This window comes from Podarcis liolepis (assembly GCF_965112155.1).
Source record: "Podarcis liolepis genome assembly, chromosome: 5".
In the NCBI taxonomy this organism is placed as follows: Eukaryota; Metazoa; Chordata; class Lepidosauria; order Squamata; family Lacertidae; genus Podarcis; species Podarcis liolepis.
This window is the reverse complement of record NC_139556.1, coordinates 49,223,543-49,239,907: the sequence shown is the minus strand read 5'-3', so window position 1 is coordinate 49,239,907 and position 16,365 is coordinate 49,223,543. Positions and strand designations below refer to the sequence as shown.

The 16,365-nt window shown below is 39.3% G+C and overlaps 1 protein-coding gene across 8 annotated transcripts in view; it reads right to left on the bottom strand.

Moving 5' to 3' along the window:
• ATE1 (arginyltransferase 1) overlaps positions 1 to 16,365 on the bottom strand; it is a 72,057-nt gene that overhangs the window by 36,000 nt on the left and 19,692 nt on the right. For 7 of the 8 annotated variants that reach the window (XR_014526889.1, XM_083506171.1, XM_083506175.1 and 4 more), the window contains 2 exons: positions 9,044 to 9,076; positions 2,414 to 2,595 (listed from right to left, as the gene is read on the bottom strand). Coding sequence is in view for 7 of the 8 variants with exons in the window: in XM_083506171.1 (XP_083362297.1) it covers positions 2,414 to 2,595; positions 9,044 to 9,076 (215 nt within the window). In the remaining variant the exon portion in view is untranslated. The remainder of the gene's footprint in view (positions 1 to 2,413; positions 2,596 to 9,043; positions 9,077 to 16,365) is intronic. The other variant, XM_083506176.1, reaches the window with a different exon arrangement.

The following is a 16,365-nucleotide window of genomic DNA, read 5'->3' as shown; positions in this document are numbered from 1 at the left end:
ATTTATTTATTTGAAAGAAAAATTACAGTATTTTAGCTTTCTTCTTATTCAGTCTTGAGCCAGCAAGAGGCGAGCGGTGGTTCTGCAGCTTTACATCACTTGGAGACAGTTGCTTTCATCTAACTTGGGACAACACTCTAAGTGATGTGTGTGAAGAATGCACAGCTGCCAATTTCTCCTCATTTTGTTCTAGCCAGCAGTACTCCTACTTGGCCTTCCAGCCTCAGCTTTTGTTTGAAGTGTTTCAACAAAGTAGGTGGCAGATGAGGACTAAAAATGGTCTGCTGCTAATGGTCTGCAATTCCTCTTGCAGGTAGTGGCTGAGCCACTGTGGTATCCTAGATTTTTTTTGGGGGGGGGGCATTCTAACTGCTAAGGAAAAAAAGACAGACAACTAAAACCGAAGTTTAAGTAAGCCTGCCTGAATGACACAAGATATATACAAGGGTAGCCAATGTGCCCATTATTCAAGCAAATATGACAACCCTGTCATTGTAGGCAAATAAATAAATAAATAAATCCCAAAGAAACATCTACAAAGACCTGAAAAGCACAAAGTCCATAATTCGCAGTCATTAATATTTGCCTTAATGACTTCAGGTAGCATTATGCATGTTGACTTATGCGTGAAATTTCATTTTGAGAGTAAAACCACTCAACCAAATTCCTTTATTAATATATATTATCTTTGTCCTTTTGGTTGCTTTTCCAGAACTAGAAGTTACAACATACCACTTCATCATTTGTCTAATGCATGGGTAGGCAAACTAAGGTCTGAGGGTCGGATCCGGCCCAATTGCCTTCTAAATCCGGCCAGCGGACGGCCCAGGAATCAGTGTGTTTTTACATGAGTAGAATGTGTCCTTTTATTTGAAATGCATCTCTGGGTTATTTGTGAGGCATAGGAATTTGTTCATTATTATTTTCCCCCAAAATATAGTCCGCCCCCCCTGCCCAAGGTCTGAGGGACAGTGGACTGGCCCCCTACTGAAAAAGTTTGCTGACCCCTGGTCTAATGGATTGGGTTCCTAGACCGTGGGTTTTTCTGAAGGGGCCCACCCATTTAAATATGTTTAAGCAATATTTTAAAATAGGATTCGAACTAATAATGCCACCAAGCTCAGGCAAGGCTTTTCCAAACATCCCTGAATAAAATTGGTAACAGCCTGCATAGTATCAAGTTCCTTCGCAGCTTCTTAAGGGCTCTCTATTCCTAGGCTTCTGTTAACTTAGGTAACTTAAGTTACTTTAGTAACTTCACATTAAGCCTTCAACTCCTGGAGGGAGTTCATATTTACCCCAGGTTTAAGAAGCTGGCAACCTGACTCGTGAAAGCAGACAGAACCTAACCAACTTTACACCAGGGATGGGGAAATCTGTGGACTTCAAGATATTGGTTATCCCACTTTACATCACCCTTGAAGACAGTCCTTTTCATATGCGTTTAAGTAAGCTTGTCTAGGTGTCACCTTACATACTGTATAGCAGGCATGGCCAAACATGGCCCTCCAGCTGTTTTAGGACTACAATTCCCATCATCCCTGACCACCGGTCCTGTTAGCTAGGGATGATGGGAGTTGTAGTCCCAGAACAGAGCTGGAGGACCAAGTTTGGCCATGTCTGATCTATAGGCAAGGGCAGCCAGTGTGTCTGCCAAATGCTGAACTACAGCTTCCTTCACGCTGGCTGAGGCAGTTGGTGTTGCAGTCCAACATAAGCTGAAGAGCCAGGGGTTCCACACTCCACCTTTACAGTTTATTATATATAGTGAAAGTACTTCAGGCAACCCAAAACACTGCTAAATCAGCATATTATCAAGGAATAGGAAACTAAAAACATCACTATTGGCAGTGCTCCTGTGAGGGATAGCATTCCATTTGTAGGCAAGCAAATGTGAAAGTGTGGGATTGACACCACACTGGTCGGTTCCAAGTGAAAAAACAAAGAAACGAAGCCACTCTCTGCATTTAAGGGAGTCACTTGTGGGAATGGTCCTTCATGCAAACAAACGCACAACATTATTATGTGAATACAAAACTGAGTGATGATGACCTGGTTTTGGATCTGTGAGAAAGGGAAGCAAAACAGCAACAGAACAGTCGTTTGAAATGGCCCAATACAGCAAAAGCTGTACCACACAGCTGATCTGGCCACAAGTTTCATTTCTTTCTTCCATCTTCCAAAGCAGATTAAACACTTTGCTTTAAACACTGATGTCAACCTAATTTAAATACTCAGACCAATTAAATTAGAACCTATGAAGTAAATGTTTTTCTTACTCTAAAAATATTAAAATATAATAAAGCTAAGCAGGCCTTTCATGTAAGACTTTGGTTTTCATTTTTCATTCTATGCTTTAAAATGCCAATAGACCTTTAAATGACTACTACATAATGAAAAAATACTTCCTTACCTTAGTGCAGAGTATACGCCTAAAGATAGGGAAGAATAATCAGGATCATAGTAGAGATACACAGATGACACAGACTTTGGAAGGATGTCAATGACACCCACAGCAATTATCTTTCCATCAAACCAATACTGCTGGTGGAAAGAACCATAGCCACAATCTGGACCATTAGGTAGATTTTCTGCCTAGAGGGGATAGACCAGCATAAATTCAACTGCAAGAATTAATCAGTTTATAAAACTGTAACATTATCTTTAACAATGAGAACCATTTTGAAATTCAAGCAAGCAAATGCACTGAGTAACGTAAAACGGAGATAAAAGTAAGACTCAGCTCAGTGAATTAGGCCTTTCTTAGCTATCTGCCCCATTCACCAAAGCCAAACAAAATGACAGGTGGAAATCTGAAAGTTTTAGGTGTAGAAATAAGAGACTTCAAGAGATTTCTATGGAGCTATTTCCAAAACAGATTACAATATATTCACATGTTACGTTAATATTTATTAACTAACAACCACCAAATCTTGCTTTCATTGCCTTGCAGGTTTCCTTATATTGAAGTCTACTGGCCTCATATGTCAAGCCTGGAAATAAGGGGGTTAACGTTTCTTAGCAGAGTTATGAGTGACACTGAAACTGATTAGCCATAAAATGAATAAACAGACAAATGAGTAAACAGAATCCAACAGAACAGATTCTGCTCATCTTTAAAAGATGTGGATAACTAGCTGCAATGTAGAGATATGCTGAAAAGTATACTTTCACAGGATGATGAGGATAAGATCATGCATGTGAAGAAAATTTATATAGGGAGCCAGCCCTAAGGTATAAAAAATCACAAACAAAAGCTTTGTTGGAGAACTATAAACTATGTTCAACTGGATTATACTCATTAAATTAGAACTGCTTGAGGTAAGATCTCTGGAGGAAAAATGGGGTATACATGTTTGAAATAAATCAATAAATGTTAAGGACACTGGGTCCTCCCCTCCTCTTGCAACTTAAGAAACCCTTCTTGTCCAAGACAATAATCTAATTCACCTTCACTCCATCACATCAATCTTTTAGCATTTACGGGAATCTTTTCAACAAAACTGGATTAGAAAGGATTCATTTAATAATTCTGCAGAACAATATGATAAAAACATCCACGGCTGAAATATTTTTAGCTTCTGAGCAGCCATGCTTCATTTCTGCTATTTAAAACAGATGCAATGGATATAGGAGTTTTAAAACTAAAACGAATTCACATTTTGATTACTGTTGTTTATATAACACAACTACTATGCATAGTACTTTACAAAAGGGCATTATTAATATATTAATTCAGTTACTTGAGCTGAAGCTACCACCTTCAATGAATCCAAAGACACTGGCCACATTTGGATCATCATAGCTCAGCTTAATATGCCAAGATACACACGAGCCTTTTGACCACATAAAAGCCCCTTTGTGGAAAAGCACAATTAAACTAGGTAGTGTCTAATGTACAATACTTTCCAATTTTGTTTGAGCCAGAAAACTATGTAGTTATCAGCTTCTGAACAAGCCAGTTTATTAAACCAACTTCAAACCATGGTTTACAATCCTGGCTTTTCTTGAAGGTATTAACCATAGTTTTCTGGTTCATATGAGATGGAAAACTTGATTAATTAAAAACTTCCTGGTTTATTCGTGGCACATGTGAAGGGTCTGTATGCATTTGCAAAAAGGTTGTGTCTATCTCAACTTTATGAGTCAAGAAACAGCCATCCATCCAAAGTCAGCTCAATAAGTACTGAATCTAAAGGTACTGAAATACAAACTATGAACATTATTCTTTATATACCACATATGTGTAATCTATACTAATAGCCTGAGGATGTAGTAGGACAGATTTGCTTCAGCCTCTATGGTATCAAATGCCAGGATGACATTACTTTGTAATAATTTCCAATGAGATTGACACAAGAGGTTATTTTCAATTTTTTCCTACAGATAAAAGCTAGTTATAAATTCTACTTGAGTTCCTATTCCATTTTAACCAGAAGTTATTTGTCTGTTGTTATCCACTATATTCTGATAGCATACCTTTTTTTGCACCTAACAACCATCTTATGACTTCCTTAGATGTGATTTTAAAATTTATCCTGTACTCAGGATAAATAAATTAAAACTGGAAGTAACAGGAGGGTTGCAGGCAAGCCAAGACCATGGCACGAGACACAACTGAGGCTACATAGCAGGACTGCTTGGAGTTAAAAGAAGTTAAAAGAATCAGCTGATAATATTTGTACAAGTGGAGAGAGAACTGGAGGAAAGGGAAGAAAGGGAATGTGGAAACTGGCATTTAAGAGAATCATTTTAAGAGCATATAACTATTCAGTAATGAAATAGCTCCCACTGATCTGCATTTATCTTAACAAAAAAAAATCTTTTCACTAGTTATAGCTGAAAAAGTACTATAAACTTCAAATAACCAAACAAATCTAGTTTATCCTCCAAAAAATCAATCCTTAGGCACAGCTTACTCCCATTAGACTAGTTAAGTAACATCAATCACTTCAACAGTGATGCATGTCAATTGCTTCTGCTTAACGAGTTGGTGCTTATAAAGAAGAGCTAGAAATCTTTACAGAGTCACTTCCCTGGTAACACAAATAGACTATTCTTTACATATAGACTGCACTTTTCTTTCCAATAATATGTTTATTCTTTTAATAATTTTAAGACTCTACATGAAAAAATCAAACAGATTTTTTTGAAAAATGACTTTACTACTGCCAAGAGAGTTGTCTCTAAAGAGTTTATTGAGAATTCAAAAGAAAAACAGAACTCAGTCACATAAAGTTTAATTTTTGTTTTGAAATTATTTGTGACATACATGGTAAAGAGGCTTTGCAACGATCACGTGGGGTTTGCTTTTAGTTGGAGAATTTCAAAAATCCCTATAGCCTTGGATATTTAAGACTTTTTATTTGGCTTCTTCTAATTGAAAACATGTGCAAGTGGTGCCAAACAAAATTCAGTTCAAGATTCAAAATATCAATAAAAGCATTGCAGGGGGAAAAAATCCTTGGCATAAACCTTCCTTTTTTACAGCAAAGTGTACATAAGCACCCATACAGCCATACAAAATAAGGCAAATAATGGAAATCGGTTGCCTTATTTGACGAGGTGATAAAAGCTCTTTCCCCATTAAGTCTAATGATCCCGATTAGCCTTCATAGCCTTCAGGTTGGGAAAATGTAAAACTGGGTGGGGGTGATTAGATTCAGCAGAGAAAAGGAACAAACTCTCCACACATGGCTTCATTCAAACAGCAACATATCAAATTACTGGTGCAATTACTATAACCTGACAATTTCATTACACCCATGTGGTAGTTAACTCTTTAAGACCTACAACAAACAAAGTCCTCTTAGCTGTTATAAATGAAGTAATCTGAAGCCTCGACTCTAAAACCTGTTCTAATTATTCACCAGCCCTGGTTATCTGTTTTTAAGAAGCAAAAACAAAGTTGAAAACATTTAGGTGCCTTTGAGGTTTCTTTTTATTTATTTTTAAGGAAAGGAACTCAAAAAACAAAATGGTTAGTGAAAATGCAAAGCACATATTCTGCTTTGATAACTTCAAGTTTATATTTTGCAACGTAGGCTATAGCGTGTAAGATAGGTTCATCCTTTGTCATCCAAATCTGCCCAAATATTTTTCTCAAAGTAAGATAGGTTAACATGCATTCTCAGTGAGGTTTGTTACTTGCCACTCAACTGCAGGGGAGCACTAGAGAAAAGCATCTCTAGCATGCTGGGGTGGGATGGATGTGTAAAGAACCTACAAACAAATTCTGCCTCACCAAAAATACCATTAGTCAATACAAACCTGTTTTTCTAATGGCATGTATAAACTGAGCCTCACGGGGGCTCTATGTGTTCTCATACTGATCTGCCTTAAAAAACTGCCCACCCTGTAAGGTATCCAACAGCAGTCTGTGCTAATATTTTGCATCAGTGAGTAAGGATTAGCCATCCACTCATGAATGGGGGGGGGGGGGAGAGAGAGAGAGAGAATCTGCAAAGTATCCTATCAATTCTGATGGGGGTTTCAAATTCTCATGTTATGGCTAATTAAGGAGATCAGACAAGCTAAATCTGATCAAGAAGCCAAACACCGTTTCAAGAAGGAAAGCAAGTAGGGAGTCAAGAAAGGAATGCATTTCAGAAGCCCCACATGCATGGGATAGGATATTTTAAAAGGTATCAATTTGCAATTCCAAGTGGATACTTGAAAAACAAAAGGGAAATTATGCTTGCTGCATTTAAATCTTTTAGTTATTAAGCTTAAAAAATCCATTATGTGCAGTTAATAATTTTAAAGAAACATGTGTCAGAAAAATACATCAATCAATTTCTTTAGTGAATATCCATTAATCAGATTTTGGGTTGTTCAATGTATATGCAAATTTATTTAGTTGCCTAACACAAAGTTGCTTTACACAGGGCAGACTCTAGGCAACTCGCAATCAACATACAAAATTATTAAAAAGTTCAGGCATTTAAAATTTAACCAAACCAAAATGGGAACTTAAATGCAAATTGTATTCATTCATTCAGTCAGTCAGTCTGTAATCCCAGGGCAGTGTACAAAATCAAGAACATAATTTATGGAGTATAATAACAAAAGCATAATACAGATCATAATAACAGACAGAGTAATAATAAAATAATCATAATAACAGTCATCCCCCTACACATAACAGGCCATAGATTTAATTGCTGAAGGCTTGGGTAAAGATGAATGTTTTTGCCTGGCACCTAAAGACAAGTGAGGATGGTGCCAGGCAAGCCTCTCTGGGGAGAGCACAGATGGGGAGCTACAACAGAAAAGACCTATTCCTGTGTTGTCATCCTCCAAACCTCTTGGGGACATGGAGAAGGACCTCAGGTGACAAGTGCAGGGTCAGTTCATATGGGGAGAGGTAGTATTTGAAGTCCTGAGCCATGTAAGCTTTTATAGGTCAGTGCCAGCACTTTGAAATGGACCCAGAAACTAATTGGCAGCCAGTGCCATTGAGCCAAGATCAGCATTATAAGCTGAACTTGTATTGTCCTGGTGAGCAACCTAGCCATCAAATTTGGCACCAGCTGAAGTTTCTGACCAAACTGTGGGAGGCAGTGGAAGACAGCAGTGCCTGGCGTGCTCTGGTCCATGGGGTCACGAAGAGTCGGACACGACTAAACGAGTAAACAACAACAAGAAGAAGTTTCTGAACCATCTTCAGGGGCAGCCCCACATATAGCGCATTAGTGGTTACCAGAGCATAGGCCACAGAAATTGGGCTATCCCTGTCCAGATAGGGGCACAGCTGGAACACCAGCCAAAGAAGGCATTCTGGACTACCAAGGCCACCTGACAGTAATGGAGCCAGGAACACCCCCAAGCCACGTATCTGCTCCTCTATATTGTTTAACATTCAAACTGGGCTAACATATGCCCTACATTGGGGTGGTGAGCTCTCAGGGGCTGAATGCACACCTTCCATGTCTCTCTATTTAGCCCTCAGAACTCTCCCCAGGCCTACCCCAACTTAATTCACAAGGGAATGAAACTTGTGGGCTGAAAAAAGATCCGCACCCCTGCCCCACATCCACCCCACTGCCAAAAAATCAGACTCAGCAACTGAAAACTGGCTAATGTTGGCTCTAATTCAGGGGTTTAAACGTATGTGTTCCTCACTGTGTGAGGGAAAGAGGAGTAGGCCATTTTGAAATGGGGAGCCTGTTCCCTGTGTGAATTTGAATCCTGACTGCTAACCACACGGGGAGTCTACATGCAGACAGCAGGCTTCCTGCTTCAGAACATCTGCCCCAAATGTGGGCAGTGGCTAGAATGGAAAGAAGCAAACACAGCCATGCTCTTTCCCTCACACAAAGGGGGAGGTACATGTATGACTGTCCGGACATGGATCCAGCCATTATGCAACTGGTATACCAACAAAAAAATCCAGTAAATGGAAGCAATCGATAACGTGGTATAAAATATGGATTTCAGTATACACATACCAGGATTCAGCAAGACTGAAAAGGTTTTTTAGGTGTCACAGTGAAGACTCACCCATGGCCTTATTTATTAGCTTGCATAGGTTAACCTTTACAACAAAATTCACTTTGATGGACAAGTCCCCATGGTCATTTGGAAAAAACAACAACCAAAAAACAAAGTTTGTATTCCACCTTGTCTCCAAGAATTCCAAGGCGGCACACGTGGTTCTTCCCCTATTTTATCACCACAACAACTTTGTAAGGTAGGTAAGGAAGTAAGAATGAGAGAAACTGACTGATCACCTAATGAGCTTCATGGCAGAATGGTGATCTGAACCACTAATGAAATATTATCTTCATTCAAGAACCATACGTTAGTCCTCTATAGTATTCAGTTAAGAAATCTTGTGCAAACTCACTTAGCATTTTTAAGAGACTCAAAGTATTCAACAAGTCACAACAAAATCAAATAGATGCAGATTATCCAGTTTACTGGAACTGAGGAAATGTTATGTTTTGCATTATAAATGTAATGGTAGACACCAGGCGGAGGAGGTGAACTATAAATCTGTATTAAAAATGTAAATATTTTGAGTTAAAACATGATTTCTTACCTCAAGTGGAGATTCACAGAGGAACCTTGTGAACTGCATTTGGGATGTTTATTCGGAGTCCAGGGCACCAAGGATACATGTCCAGTATGCAACAACATACATAAACATAACAAAGGGAAAAACAAATAAATCAGAAGGTTTTTAACATAGATGTATTGCTAACTATTACGTTAGGAATTCAACTTGTACTTAACTAGCAGCCTCATACGCAGTGTTGCTGTGAATTGCTAATAAACCCCAAAAAACTCAATGCAATTTTGAAATCAGTAGTTAAAATTACTGCATTCCCCCCCCCCATGTGCAGTTCTCTATTTTAATTCAAAGTAGTGCCCAACTGCATCCAAACAGACAAAGATCTGTTCTCAGATGCATAATTTGGTTATGATATCTTAAGTGGTGTCCAAATCTATAGTGAACTGACAAACAAGTTTCCAAAATATATAGTAGAAGCCTGACTAAGGTATATTCAATGGGTTACAGTAATTTACAGATGAGTTCAAGTTGCCTCTTCTATAAACCACAACAACATTTAGAAATAAGAAGGGCAATAATTGCTTTGTGAAAATCCCCCATGGTATGAATAAAATAGTAGCTTTCTTAAGTTAAATGCTTGGAAATTTATTTGGGTGGCTTTGGTGTTTGAAAACTGCTGCATCCTTAACTATTCTACAATGAACTAGGCCCTCATTTGAAGTTACTGATTAAAGTTAACAAATTATTCAGAGAAAAGTTGGTTGGCAAGACTACGAACAACATTAAGCTAGGGACTGGAATATTTGAACCACTATATATTTAAAATTGCAGGATTGTCTAATGAAACAGCTGTGGCAAGTAGGAATCAGGGTAGCAATTAGATCTCGTACATACATCAAGTGATCCAAGATTATCAGCTATGGCCTAATAATGTTGAAAATTCGTTTCCACGTCACATTATCCTGAGTGGGGATTTTCGCCCATATTTGCAGTATCCAACTCCCAAAATCACAGGGCAGGAATCTTTCAACCCACTGATGTTTTGCTCTGGCTTAGTCAGTCAAACTTTGCATGGCAGAGTTGCATCCCCTCCCTCCCCCAACCCTATCACACAAATGGTCTGCTATAGGAGGACAAGCGCTTCACACTTCCACCTCAAAAAGAGGGAAGAAATCATACTAAAAGCACCTTCCCACATGAAAGCCTTGCTCACCTGACATTCTCTATGTGTGAGGACAAGCAAACTACCACCCAACCAATAGAACATCACCTCCTCACCCCTGCACTCCTCAAAATCTGCTCTAGAAGGTTGAGAGAACCACACTGGAACATATTTGTGAGTGTGCAGGGGGGAGGGGAGGAAGATGAAGTTCTGTTGCATTAGCAAAAGTTCACTTGCACACTACTGGATTCCACCGACATATGCATTGTGAAGGAAAGGCAGGTGCAGTTCGCCAGCACCAAAGGCTAGTAAGCAATCTGAACCAGGACTCAGTGAATGGATTTCCATTTCTGCTTGGGTTCATTCTCACTTGACATGTGCAAGTGTCAGGTCATACTGAGGAGTGATACAAGGCATGCATGGAGTCGTTGGACCACTCCTAATGTTCAACACCTTGCTGCCCCTGCTTCCCCCTAAATCAGCAAAATAATGAGGCTCCTATGTGTGTACAACTACAAAGGTTGTGGAATCAGGACCAGCAAGGTGATTACCATGGGGAGTAGGACTAGTGGGAGTCTTCCCCAAGCATCTCCAAAACGGTCAAGTGGCAGGGTACCCTTTTCCAAAGGATCTGGTGCATCTGTGAAGAATGTCTGAATAGGGCGTCTAAGGTGACTGCTGCATGGATGCACCCAGTACATTAATTTCAGCAGCACAGTTTGTGACACAGTAACATCTAGTTGGCCACTGAGTGACTAGAATGCTGGACTAGATATGCCCTTGGTCTGATTCAGCAGAACGGTTCTTACAGTCCATTTGTACAGAACGTGACATTCAAGAAGAAAGACATAATGTATTGCTGACACGAGAGCCTCTCTAGTAAGCATGAACCACTTGAAAGCCCTTTTTAAAAATGAGAAAAGCCTGGAGCTTTCAGTTTATACTGGAGGAACCACAAATAACTCTGAGCACACCTGCAAAAGAGCAGCACACGAAGATGGTAGCTGAATGACATTCTGAGCAACGATTCAAAAGAAAGAGCAATATACAATTTGTAAGAGGGTCCAGTATCTGAACATCACTTGGAAAGGTCCTCCTTTACAAGACCTTAATTTGATTTCACACCTACAGCAAATTTAGACAAAGAGCTTGGTTTTAAATCATTGCGCCCCCCACTTACAGTTTAGCAAGCATCCTTATATATTAGTGCCTTATAAATCATTCAACACATACTAATGATGGCAGACATTTATTTTTCTTGTTAACAAGAGTGTGGGTGGGGACTAGGAACATCATAGGGAATAATGCGTACAGGGTTGGTTAACACTTTCACACACACAAATACACATGTTCTTCCCTGCAACCTTTCCTCTCAGGATTCTCCCACCCTCAAGTCAGTTTGGATGAAGGGGGGGAAATCAAGCAGTAGGGGGAATGGGAACCATTTGTGTGTCTTCCCTCCCCCCCCCCCTAAATTCTCCTCTACAAACATTTCACAGCCCCATGCTGATATTACAAGGAAAACATGGTTTTGATATTCTTACCCTACCCTTTTTGCCTTGTAATGGATAGTACTAATCTCATTCTATGGGACCACCATCAACATTCAGAAATCTTCAGAAAATTGAAATGTTTAAAAATAGTATTTGTATACACTAAACCATTCATACCACAGGATAACCCAAAGAATGTCTGCTTGTGATAAAACCCCAAACCAAATATATCTTTTCCTCCTGTGTCTACTACACACTATGGGTTGGATCCAAACTGTGTAATACTTAGAGGAGATCCAATGAAATCCTTGGGACTCTAGTCATCCCAAAGTCGATTGATATAAATGGGTCTACATCTGGTATGACTAGGTTGGGATCCAACCTTAGGGCCTGGTTTAGACAATCTGCGGCCCCAAAGTTTGGGTCTCTTGAACTGATTGATTTATATGCAAAATAAAGGTGCTTTTTGTGAACCGCTTTGAGTTTTGTTTCTACAGTCAAGCGGTATATAAATTTTACAAAATTAAAAAATGTTTATTGCTCACTATCAGTTGCTACTGAAAAGTTTGCATTTCTTGAAACCATTGAGTAAAGCAGGCATTAAGAATAGCCATAAATTGCTAGGGTAGCATATGCCTTTATGCCAATATTAAAAATGTATTTATATAGAATTTTTTTTATTCTACATGCTCTGGTCCATAGCTTATGTCACAATTTGTTAACATGCCACCAGATGCTGTTTTAACTTGTCCATAAAACTTGTGCCAACTGGAAAGCCATGAAGTACAGTTGACTATTTCATCAAAAGAAAGCAATATGGTTAAATACACCACCACCACACAATTTAGATTCAAATGAATCAAGAACTAAAAATAAGGGTAATATGGATTCCTTCCCTAGCACTATCTAATTTTGGTTTTGGTATTGTTCTTACTGCAGCATGCCTGTAGCTGAAGGCAAGATCTAATTAACCTCCAAATGGATGGTAAATATTTAGACAAGCCCTTTGACAATCAAAAAGGAGACTTCCATAAGCCTAAGCCCTTGTCAAAGACAAGGGAACAGTGTGGAGTCTATTGTTAGGCCTTTCGGAGTCATTCACAACCAAGGTGTTCAAAAGACTGGGTAATCTGGAGCTTTAGGATTGAGGCATGGGAAAATTGTTGGTTTCATTATTCTAATTATACCTCTGAATTTGAGAGTTATAATGTAGTTTCCAAAGATCTATTCATATTTGAGAAAGAGGCCGATTGCTAAGCATCTGCATTACTTTGCTTTTATGCAGACCTCAGTAATTCCTTAATTAAAAGATCTGGCACCAGAGGAAGACATAGTTGACATTGGAAAGACTTTCAAGAATTTGAATTCTAGGTTTTTGTTGGTCAGCAAATGCTAAAACATTTTCTAAATATTTGCTGACTTTCCAGAGATTGTTCTGCAACATTTTACTTCAAATACCTAAAGTTAACTTAGAATACATGAATGTCATGAGTTGTAGCCATTGCTGGGCAGTCCACAGAAGAGCAAAAACATTTAGCACCTTTGATTGGACCAAACTTCCATATATCAGAATAGGAGTAGGGAAACACTTTCGGTCGCGTTCTCTTCTGGGCAACCAGTCAGATTTGGGTACATGATGTATGCCACTTATGGCAAATGAAGCCATTTCAGAATGGGGCAAAAATTCCTATTCAAGAAGCATCACTTTCTCTGAGACCTAGTTGAATCACACACTGTGCTCTAGTGTATCAATAAGTAAGCAAAAGAAGTGAAGATGCAAATATTTATATTATATTCTTCCAAATATTTATATTTCAAGCTGGAAAGGGATTGTGGGCAAAGGCAAAATATTGTTTTTTAAACAGATCAGCTACTAGCCGCAATGGTTATGCTCTACCTCCACTGTCACAGACAGTATGCCTCTGAATACCAGTTGATGGGAATCACTAATGCTGCACTCAAGTCCTGCTTGCAGGCTGCCCATCTGGCTGGCCACTGTGAGAACAGGAGACTAGATCATGGATAGGCAAACGAAGGCAAACGAAGGCCCGGGGGCTGGATCCGCCCCAATATACTTCTAATTCTGGCCTGCGGACATTCCGGGAATCAGTGTGTTTTTACATGAGTAGAATGTGTGCTTTTATTGAAAATGCATCTCTGGGTTATTTGTGGGGCATAGGAATTTGTTCATTTCGCACGCCCCCATACAGTCTGGCCCCCCAATGTATGAGGGACAATGGACCACCCCGATGAAAAACTTTGCTGACCCCCTGGACTAGATGATCCTTGGGCCTGATCCAGTATGAACTGTAGCACATCATGTATTGAACCACCTGTTAGTCATACATGATTAGACCTACTGAGGTTAATGGAGATGACTAACAACAACAACAACAACAACAACAACAATAATAATAATTTATTTATAACCCGCCCTCCCCAGCCGAAGCCGGGCTCAACAGTAAAATGATAAAACATTCTAAAATCATTTCATTATAAAATTAATTCAAAACAGATTAATGGCAACCATTGGGCTAGAGTTCTGTGAGGATTGCCAAAGGAGGGAGTCAGGCTGTGCCCTGGCCAAAGGCCTGGTGGAACAGCTCTGTCTTGCAGGCCCTGCAGAAAGATGTCAAGTCCCGCAGGGCCCTACTCTCTTGTGACAGAGCGTTCCACCCGATCGGAGCCACAGCCGAAAAAGCCCTGGCTCTGGTTGAGGCCAGCCTAACCTCTTTGTGGCCTGGGTCCTCCAAGATGTTTTTGTTTGAAGACTGTAAGTTCCTCTGTGGGGCACACCAGGAGAGGCGGTCCCGTAGGTACGAGGGCCATTCATTCATATGGGTGTACTTCGAGCATAACTTGTTTAGATACAAACCCATGTTCTTTACCTTCCACGTGCTTCGGCCTCCATGTTGTCATTTTGGGGAGGCACTGCAGCTCCCCCCCCCCCTTCAGTAACATTATTGCATGCAGCTTTTTAGACAGTGAATATTTTGTAGGTCTTTAAATAAATTTCCTTCCAAAACAAATATTTTACTAAGCCTAAGGTAAGAAGGTAGTCCAGCTTTGCAGTGGAAACTGAGCAACACACTGTTTCTTTCCTATAAACTTGTCATTATAAAATATGCCAAATGTAGTGGAGTAGAATGCTTGCTTCAGTAAGGCTAAACAGCAATAAAATTGTTAACTATGGCTATTTGAGAGAACTACTGTCAGACTTATGATCATGTATGGAAATGTTTTCTAACTGGTGTAATTGCCACTTGGTTTGTTTTGGTTACCCTGCAGATGTAAACCGTTTCTTCAGAATACCATAAAGGGATTTAATTGCCAAACATGAGTTTTAACAAAAAGAGCATTATGGAAACTGCGTACGGCAGCCTCAAAATAGCAACCCTGTTATCAAAGGCAGTAACAGAACATGGAAATATATTTTTTAAATTTAAACTTCTTAATCAGATATAAACTTGTTAGTACTAGTAGTGGCATAACTTTAGTCCTGAGAATATGAAATTAAAGACTTCTAAGAAAAATAGCACCAAAGTACTATATAATAAAGGAAGTGTAATCCATGTGCACACACTTGGTATTCCTGATACTGTGTTAAGGAAGAAGAGACACAAAAATAGTTAAGTAATTGTAATGGAATTGCTGCTAGCAGTTGAACATTAAAATTTAAAAAATTACAGAGACCTCTTTATCAGGAAGAAGGAAGATGCTTACGTAAACAAAGTGCTTACTTCTCGATAAATTTGAGTTACCTGACATAATAAAGGCAGATTTTAAGATGCAGACCATCCAATCTGCTGTATGTGTATGTTACTTTAAATTCCAGCACTTTTTATTTAGCCCCCTGAATTTTAATTCCAAGGCACAAGCCATGGCAAGTTTCCACTGAGGGGTTGCTGTTTCTTACTGAAAAAGAAATGGGGAGTATGCAGATGAGAAAAGACGCTGGTGTTGTCTTCCTCAGGAAAACCCTGCACATATCGTTTTGCTTGACGGCTATACTTTATAAGACCCACAGACAGCTTGTGTGTTGCAACATTATGACTTGAAGACACGCTGTGCTGGTGGTGCAAGCTGCTGTCAATATAAACACTATCAAATTTGAAAAGCAAATTAAAACGTTATTTTTAATAGGCGAGGGACTGTTAGTACCAATGCAGATCAACCATTCAGAGGGTTTCAGCATTTGCTATGGAGCGATATGCCCCTTCTGCTATGGAACCAGTTTCAGAGACAGACAGGGAGCAGAAGACTATTTAAAATCTCTTTCAACTGAAAAAGCACCAAACACCATGTAGTTACACTGATGTCCTTGCAACAGTGGGTGGTAATTCTGAGGAATTTCCATTCCATTAAGGCACCACAGCAAGGACTAACAGCCTGTTTAACTGTCAGGAACTCTGTATGTTGTCAGAATCGTTTTTCATAAGAGAGTGGGCAATATAAAACTGCATGTTCATATCCACTCAACTTTCAAACTCTAGTTCCTAGATCAATGAAAGGAAAAACTACAAAGGCTGTGACTTAATATAAAAATCATTAAAACATGTATGCATTGTGTAAGAAAGTAGGGAAGGTGTTTTGGATGCCTGACAGAACAGCTGCTGCAAAACTCCAGAAGATAAACACAAATGTGATCTGGTTTGTCACACACACTCTACAAATTGTACACATGAGCTCCTAAA